The sequence below is a fragment of the Gasterosteus aculeatus genome, chromosome 16 (assembly GCF_964276395.1).
Source record: "Gasterosteus aculeatus chromosome 16, fGasAcu3.hap1.1, whole genome shotgun sequence".
Taxonomy (NCBI): domain Eukaryota; kingdom Metazoa; phylum Chordata; class Actinopteri; order Perciformes; family Gasterosteidae; genus Gasterosteus; species Gasterosteus aculeatus.
This window is the reverse complement of record NC_135704.1, coordinates 17,090,048-17,098,997: the sequence shown is the minus strand read 5'-3', so window position 1 is coordinate 17,098,997 and position 8,950 is coordinate 17,090,048. Positions and strand designations below refer to the sequence as shown.

At 52.8% G+C, this 8,950-nt stretch overlaps 1 protein-coding gene across 2 annotated transcripts in view; it reads left to right on the top strand.

Moving 5' to 3' along the window:
- Window positions 1–8,950, top strand: part of vwa8 (von Willebrand factor A domain containing 8) — a 40,271-nt gene that overhangs the window by 29,980 nt on the left and 1,341 nt on the right. For both annotated transcript variants that reach the window (XM_078090494.1, XM_078090493.1), the window contains exons 38-44: window positions 2,746–2,854; window positions 3,082–3,238; window positions 5,607–5,715; window positions 7,273–7,398; window positions 7,804–7,962; window positions 8,368–8,466; window positions 8,560–8,798. In XM_078090494.1, coding sequence (XP_077946620.1) covers window positions 2,746–2,854; window positions 3,082–3,238; window positions 5,607–5,715; window positions 7,273–7,398; window positions 7,804–7,962; window positions 8,368–8,466; window positions 8,560–8,798 — 998 coding nt within the window. The remainder of the gene's footprint in view (window positions 1–2,745; window positions 2,855–3,081; window positions 3,239–5,606; window positions 5,716–7,272; window positions 7,399–7,803; window positions 7,963–8,367; window positions 8,467–8,559; window positions 8,799–8,950) is intronic.

Here is an 8,950-nt window from a genome sequence, read left to right as displayed (position 1 = left end):
ACGTACAGAGACGCTGCAAAGACAGAAGAGAAAAGACGGGGGTTTGAGGGGTGGGCTGTGCGTACACTGATTCCCACAGTCACAGTAACGAATCCCTCTCACTGCCCCTCGCTTTTTAGTGCCGTTTCTCTCTCTGGGGATCAGCAGCGTAGCTGCTTTACACCATGTGGGCGGAAGGACACGGGCGCTACGTCACTTTACATCTTTCTGGAGCATTAAAATCAGACAGCGTCCACTGTGCCCAATGAGGCTTTATTTAAAGATGAACTTGTTTTCATTCTCCTCAGCTTTAATCGTCTAGCAGCCATTTAGGAAGAAGCATCCTGAAATCTAGTACGGTTTTAAAATATTCCTGCCTTGATACCATTTTGGCGGGACAGACATAATCAGATATGTTGACGGACAGATGCTTGGTGATCACGTCAGAGCCGCGTTCTGCCATCTGATATCCGGCATCTGCATCGCGTCCCAGGAGAGGAACACTCAACCCCTGAGAGCGCAGCGTGACACATGTCCTAAAGAGTCATTTTGCTGAGACCAGAAGGAGGGCGATCGTCACCCTTTTTTTTTTTTACTGGCTGCGGCGTGAGGACACCTTCGCGAGGAATGCTGTCGCCGGGGAGAGGAGAGGGAGAGGGGAGAGGAGTCACTGAAACAAAACGCTCCAGATAGCTCAACTTCCTGGACTTATTTCCGAGACGTCTTAAACGCATCCGGGCCCAACACACACACACACACACACACACCAGGGCCTGATGGAGGCGGGGCTCTGTTGTCAGGGGGAAAATAGCGCCTGTGGTGCTTATCAAGCGATCGTGGTCACATTCAAGTCTAAACCCTCCAGAGGTCAGAGCCTCTCGTGTTGGGCAGAGGCACCGAGTTCTCTCTGGTTACTGAGCTTTACGACTCTGGTTCATGTTGCGAGCACACAGGCAGCTACACACACACACACACACACACGCACACACACGGGCGCTTCCTGTGGATCTCTGCTAACGCCAGAGTAAAAGCTCTTCTGATGCTCTGTTGGTTCGCAGCCGCATGGGACAGCGGGGATGTTTGAGACCCTGAAACCCCCTGTGCCCCCCGTCCCCCATGTTATTGTCATGCGAGGGTTTTTCCCATGTAGATCTGCAACGTCAACAACCAACACAGCTGACCTGGAGATCTGCATATGTGTGTGTGTCCACAGGGGGTGTTTGAGTGATATTAACAGGGTGCCTCCATGGAGGGCATTTTAAAACCAACAACTTCCAGCGTGAAGGCAGAGACCAACATGTTTTCTCCATTCAGTTTAATCTGCTTGAGCAGTTAAGCGCGTCGCGTTCCCACGATGAGGGTTTATCTCGTCCTTGTCCTTCGTGTCACACTGACCCTTCCAATCCGAGCTCTGCTGATACAGCAGCTCCATGTGGACGTGAGACCGGAGCTCTGGGCTCCAGCGGGTCAGCCGGAGGTGTGGGCCGCTGCTCCTGGCAGATAAGTGTCCCTCCAACCGCTCAGTCTGTGACGAACCCAAAACAAACCCTGCAAGACGTCAACAACACCCCCCCCCCTCCCACACACCCCCGCAGTACGCGACAATGCGGCCGAACCACAGGAGCCCCACTTTGCTCCCGCTGAACTGCTCTTTCCTCTCTCGCCCCCCCGATGCTCAGACCGACCTCCCCATCGCTCTGACCCTCGGACCAGTTGGGAACCGAGTGCGGCCCCTCGGTGAGCGTGGTTACATGGATTGGAATAACTGGCTCAGTCGGACTGAAATCGAATGGTCCGTTTCATGTAACCACCTTTGTCCGACTACGATCCGACTAACACGCCTGGATAACTCGATCCGATCCGGTTGATAGTTCGACTATCGCGGCACGTGACGGTGAATCGGATGAGGAACTGGACTTTGCGTCTTTGCGCCTGCTCGAGATCCCGGCGGCGTCTTCTCTCCGTTATCAAATCAGCCAATAGCGCCATTCGCCTTCGCTGTGCTCCTCTTAGCATCACGCACAGATAGTAGAGGGATGTAGCTTCACCTCGCTCTCCGCTCGCCATCTTTCTCCTAATCTTGATGTTGGTTGTTGTTGGTAGCGGTGAAGCGGAAATGGCTGTATCACAACTAGCTGTAATGAAAACAGCGCCACCTATCGTATCGGATATGACGATATGCTTTCGGCCAATGATTCGATTTATTCACTGCCATGTATATTGGGATAATAGCACCCGAAAGATAGCAAAGATTCCAATTATACCATCATGTAAACACACTGACTGAATGCTTCCACTGTGCCGCTGATGCTCGGCGATCGCTCCACTCTTCCAGGCCAAAGGTGAGGAGAAGGTATCAGGACCGGTTGTGTGAGGATGTGGAAGGAGACAAGGAACTCTCTCATGTCTCCATTCTTGCGAGTCCTTTTAGAACTGGGACCCAAAAGCGTCTTCTTTGTAGTTCCTCACAAAGGAGGTTTTTAACAAGGTCTAAACACTGCTGCTTCTGTGGTGAAACTGGATTCCCGAAGTGGTCCGGAGTGTTGCTCGTTAGCTGGTTATCTTCTCACTGGATCTACATCTGTTGTGGGACTCATTGTTCCCCCTGATGGGATGAGAGCGACTTCACAAGTCTGTGGTGATCCAGAGCAACTGGGACAAAGGAAACGGAGACAGTAGAGACACCAGAAGTGATTGTACAAGACTCCTTGAATGTTTTAAAAAACCCAAACTGACCCACTCGGCATCTCTCGACCCCCTCATCAGATCACCATCCAGAGGGACAGCGGCCTGGACGTCACCGCCCCGAAACATGGCAAGGTCGACGCCAACAACGACCCCCACGTTGGGGGAAACCAGTGGGCAGGAGGCACAGGTAACCGAGTCAGCAGGATGGAGAACTCACACTTATTCTTATTGATGACACCACAGGTGCTTTGTTTTCTTTTGCATTTTAATTCAAATTCATCTGTGATGGGAATTTTTTTTTTTTTTTACTTTTGTTTCCAAAACGGGGGGAAAACACAAACTGTAATGTATTTAACTGTAGCAGTTATTCGTCGCAGTGATTGCTTCGCGCCGTGATGAATTGTGTGGCTGCAGGCGGCAGGGACACGGCGGGGCTGGGGGGCAAAGGGGGCCCCTATCGGCTGGACGCGGGACACAAGGTCCACCAGGTCTCCCAGGCTGAGAAAGACGCCGTGCCGGAGGAGGTCCGCAGAGCCGCCCGGGAAATGGGCGAAAAGGCCTTCAAAGAGAAGTGGGTGCCTTTAGAATCCTGTGAAAACACGCTGCCAACAAACGTCCATCTTTGACCCTCCACCCGTAGAACTGAAATGTGTGTAACGTGGAACAGGTGTGTGTGTGTGTGTGTGTGTGTGTTGGCCCTCTTGGTCAGCAGGGCATCAGCAGGGTCTCCTGGTCGGTCAGTCCTCCCAGGCACGGCGCTCCATCCTGGGCAAACAACCCCGGGCTGCGGTGCTCCGGTTGGATGTATAAGTGCATCATGGCAGATCCCACTGAGCATCGTGTGTGTGTGTGTGTGTGTGTGTGTGTGTCTCTACACTACACACTTGCTCCACAGAGGAGGGTTGAGAGGGCGTCCCTTTCACCAGCTCCACCATGAAGGCTGTCTCTGTTCTTTGCTTTAAACAGTTTCTTTCTCTATACCTTCTTTTCTCCCCCATCCTCCCTCCATCCTCCCCCCTCTCCTGCATGGCCCTTCTCACACACTGGCCGCTTTCACGCCACGGGGACGACCTCTCTGCCTCTCCTCTCGCCCCTTTTTGGTGTCTCTGCTTTTCTCGCCTTGGTCTTCACCCATTTCACTTAAAAAAAAAAAAACACCCTTTGACACTCTCCCTCCCTCCCGTCTCCTCGTCTATCACTGTCCCCCGGAGACACTCTTGTAGCTGCATGCTGATACCATGCTTCCAAGTACATGTCACTGTACATGACTGTTCTTGAACGCAGCAGGTGAGCACACACCGCGGATGGGAGGCTTGACTTTATGCTGTCGTTCCTCATATCACATTTTCCATAAGTTCCCTTTTGCTGATGTGTGTGTGTGTGTGTGTGCTGGTTCCTCTGTTTGCTTAGCTTAAGGCTCAGTACCGATCGCACACACCTGACACACACACACACACACACACGAGCAGGCAGAGGTATGCCTAAAGAGGAAACACCCACGTGAGCGTGTACACACACATACTCACTCTGCTCCAGGCATTTCTCTGGCTGTGTCGAAAGGTCAAAAATGAACGAAGAGAGAAACTTGGATAATAAGTGTACTGTATTTATAGATCATTTTCGCTGGATTAAATGACTTTAGCTTCAGCTCGTCATCTTGTTGTTGAGACGGGCGCAACGCACAACACCTTCTGAAGGATGCAAAACAAACAGATGACAATAAGTTTCCCTCAGAGATTCCTCCCGAATCTTAATCTCACTTGCAAAAACATGTCTGCGTGTTGGATGAGTTGTAGACGTTTAGTGTTAAATGTTTTCTTACAACACACAGATGCTCATGGAAACATTTTCTTGCATGAGGGCGACGCGTTTTGTTGGTACGAGCCGCTGCTCCCGGGCTGAAGGCACGGGTTCAGGAATTCGAAGGAAATAGCCGCGACCGCTGGCCAGAGCGTCCGCTCACACACACACACACACACACACACACACACGTGCACACCTAGGAATGTGTGGAGGAAGCTGCTGTTCTGCGGGCCGATGTGGTGTGAATGCAGAGGAACCCACCGGGGGACTGTGTGTGCCGCTCTAAAATAACCATCACACCGGTGTGAGACACTGTGTGCCGGGGGGAGGGAGGGAGGGAGGAGAGGGGAGGAGAGGGGAGGGGAGGGTAAGAAGGAGAAAAACCAATTGAAATATTCCACCGCCACGCCGCTCGTGTTGGTTCTGTTGGTCTCGCCGCCTCGCGCGGAACCTTTGCTTTCATTTGAGATTCGACGACGGCGTCCTGTTCTCCCCATTTCGTGGCCTGTTGCAGATGTCATGTGGCCGCACGTCCTCTGAGGGCGCGCGACGCGTGTTTGATCGCGTGGCTGATGCCAGCGCAGGCTACACAAATCTCGCTCTCCCTCAGGTTTGTTACAAGCCGGGACACCACCCTTGAACCCCTACCTGTGTTCCGTTGTCACTGCTCTGTATCTCCGTGGATGTCACGGTCTGGTTGCCGTCAAAAGTTTCAAACACCTGGTAGCCCCCCCCACCCCCCCCCCCCCCGCACGGCGGGGGATTATGCTGATAAGCACGCTTTCTTGTGATGTCCACAGGTGTGTTTTAGAGAACACACAAGGAGCCTCTTTATTTAAAAGCAGCGACCCCCGTCTCTGTTCTGACCCCACGTCTCGGTCCAGACACACAAGCAGCTGCTCGGGTGTAAATAGATGATGGAATACACAGTCAGTGCATCCCAGGGGTCACGTGATCGATGTCCACAGACTGTCCGGGATGGAATAGAAACAAACGTTCGGGCTGTTCGGATGTGAAGTTTGTCTGAAGTGCATCAAATGGAGTCATCTCACCCTCTCTCTCTCTCTCTCTCTCTCTCTCTCTCTCTCCCTCCCTCTCTCTCCCCCCGCGTGTGTTTCTCTGTCCGATCCTCTCAGGTTGAAGGAGATCGACATGAGCGAGTACGATGCCTCCACCTACGAGCGCTTCTCCAACGCCGTCCGGAGACAAGTCCAGTCTCTGCGCATCGTGCTGGACAGTCTGCAGGTCGGCTCCGCTCCTGCATCTCTGCTTGAATCTATTAGTCAAAGTGCCACTGTCAACATGCATGTTATACCACAGATGGACAAACCAGGTGACAGTTACTTCATTGTAATATTTGCTGCCTTTTCTTTCTACTTGAGGATTATTTCATCTTTTTATTTGAGTACAGCGGTTTGACACGACTCAGGTTCAGGTCAGTTAAATAGCTTCTCACTGCACGCAGCCTAGTTGACCCTGGTCGTCGGGGAACAAAGTCCTGGGCGTCACAAAGTTGTTGGATGACAACCGGCGCGCCTTATACAATCCCAGGGGCAGGAAGGAGGGGGCGCGGCCTCCCCCGGAGCGCCCTGATTGGCCGAGGGAATGACAGCAAGAGCTTAGGGAGCGGCGGTTTGAAGCCCAGGATGTGATATTGTCTCCATTTCAGTGTTTTGATCTCAATTTTCCTCCTTTTGTTTTAGCGTCTTTGGTGAAATGTGTGTGCGTGTGCGGTGTGGGGGGGCGGTGGGGGGTGGTGGCGGCGGTGGGGTGGGGGGGGGGGTTGTGAGCATGTGACGAGAGGAAAACCACGCAGCCTGTGAGAAAGATTACAGAGAAGCGCCACCAAGCCACGCTCTATTATTCTCCTCTCCAGGTGTGAAGCCCTATTTGTATTCGTCGTTGTTGTGGTGCGCGTGTGTGTGTGTGTGTTTGTGTGTTGCGTCCAGGTGTTTGCAGCCGTGCCAGCGCTGGCTCCCAACATGAGCGCTGGTTATTCTTTGTGTTGGTTCTTCGGAGCCCCGGGCCTCTTTCCCGCTGGAAAGACGGATGGAGATTATACCAATCTAAGCAGGCGTGACCCGGTGAAGTCATCCTACCTGAGGAGTGATTTAAGGAGTCTCTCACACACCCCTCTATTTATCCCCCAAACAAAGAACTGGCTCCCCGAACGTAACCACGGCGACATGTTGTCATCAAACGCATCAGAATGGAAATCAGAGAATCACAGACGCTGTGTTGAGGACAAAGGAGGTCCGAGACAAACGTGTCCTAATAAGACAATGAAGGGTTAATCTCATTTTATCTCCTCTGATCCACAGTTTTGCTCCAAATGTTTCGTTCTCATCAGATGTTAAGTCTGGAGACCTGTGCTGTGTGTGACGGCCAGTCTGTGTTCTTTCATGTGTGTGTGTGTGTGTGCGTTCATGTGTCGTGTGGAGCCACAATAACGTCAGCAGGCCTTATCAGCGGCTTCCTGCTTTTGTTAACCTCGCGCTCCTTCCTGAGGGAGCGGACTGAAAGTGATGTTGCTTGTCCTCTCTTCTCCCCGTCCTCCCATGTGACCACAATCCCACCGGCCGACTCCTCCAGTCACGATGCAGTCGCTTGTTTAAACGTTCCCTGTTCCACACATACATGACGGAGAACGCGTCTGTACAACCTCCTGTTTCTGTGTCGGGCTCCCCTTGTTTCACCACCCGCGCCGCCAAAATGAAATCATTGTCCCCAGACAATGTTTGTTTTACTTGTTTGTTTAGATCAGCTCATAATGTGTTTGTGCGTGTCTGCGTGTGTTTTCAGGCTAAAGGGAAGGAGCGGCAGTGGTTGAAGAACCAGGCGCTGGGAGAACTGGATGATGCCAAAATCATTGATGGGCTGACTGGAGAGAAGGCCATATACAAGCGCCGGGGCGAGCTGGACCCAGAGGTGTGTGTGTGTGTGTGTGTGTGTGTGTGTTACAGATATTTAAACCACGCCTCCCAGAAAAACACACATAACTGTAACCTTTATCTGTCATACGATACATTCCAGTGGTGCGTGTGAGAATACGATTAAACCCTGTGCTTCACACACAGTTTTAAGCCATTTCATGTATAGTTGAGTACACACACACACACACACACACACACACACACACACACACTCGCTAATCATACAAACGCACACTAACCATAATATGCATGCCATGTTTTACCGGCTTATTTAGCTCCGAGCGTCTGTGGTCTGCTGTGAAGGTCTAGAATTAAGTCAGTTTAAGTCGAATGCTATATAAACTATGTGTGTGTGTGTGTGTGTGTGTGTGTGTGTGTGTGTGTGTGTGTGTGTTCACAGCTGGGCAGTCCTCAGCAGAAGCCCAAGCGCCTCCGGGTGCTCGTGGACGTGTCGGGCAGCATGTACCGCTTCAACGGCGTGGACGGCCGGCTGGAGCGCTCCATGGAGGCCGTGTGCATGGTCATGGAGGCTCTGGAGGGCTACGAGCACAGGTTCAAGGTGACTGACACACACACACACCCCGAGAGAGGGGGGGAGCAGGAGGGGAGATGGGAGGCAGACTTCTGGGCCCCTGAGTGATACTCAACCCCACCTAATGCCGATCGCATATCAGTGTGTCTCGCACACACACACACACACACACACACACACACACACACACACGTACTCTTTGTGTAACTGCTTCGTTTGCGTAACATCCCTCACATAAAAATGCATCTCATGAGACAAAGAAAACACACAGTACAAAATAGAATCGACGGTGCTGAAATACCACACGGTACAATCTGGTATTTCAGCACCGTCACACCTCAACCCGCATTCTATTCCAGGCCGTGCATTAGAGGGGCACGCCGCGCAGCATGTTTGCTGCGTCTCATCAGAGTGTTTTTTTTGTCCCCGCAGTACGACGTCGTGGGACACTCGGGCGACGGCTACGACATCGAGCTGGTCCGAGCGGACAAAGTCCCCAAGAACAACAAGGACCGACTCAAGGTCCTCAAGGTACACAATCGGCCCCGTTCCGTCTCTTCCCTCCGGCCCCTCAGATCGGTTGTTTGCTCCTTACTGACCCGTCGTTTGTTTCCCGCCCTGCAGAACATGCACGCCCACTCGCAGTTCTGCATGAGCGGCGACTTCACTCTGGAGGGCACCGACGCCAGCATCAAGGAGCTGGCGCGAGAAGAGGCCGACGAGCACTTCGTGGTGGTGCTCAGCGACGCCAACCTGGAGCGCTACGGCATCCGGCCCGAGCGCTTCGCCCGAGTCCTCACCGCGGACCCGCAGGTCAACGCCTTCGCCATCTTCATCGGGTCCCTCGGCGATCAGGCCGAAAGGTGAGAGGGGGGGGGCGGAGACCGGGGGGTCACCTGGGTGGTGGCGAGATGGAGGTACGATTAAGGGAGGCAAAGGAGGAAATAGGAAGGATAAAATGACTCAACCGGGCTGTTATCTGAACAGGAGCCATGTTAAGGACACTGCTAGAGAC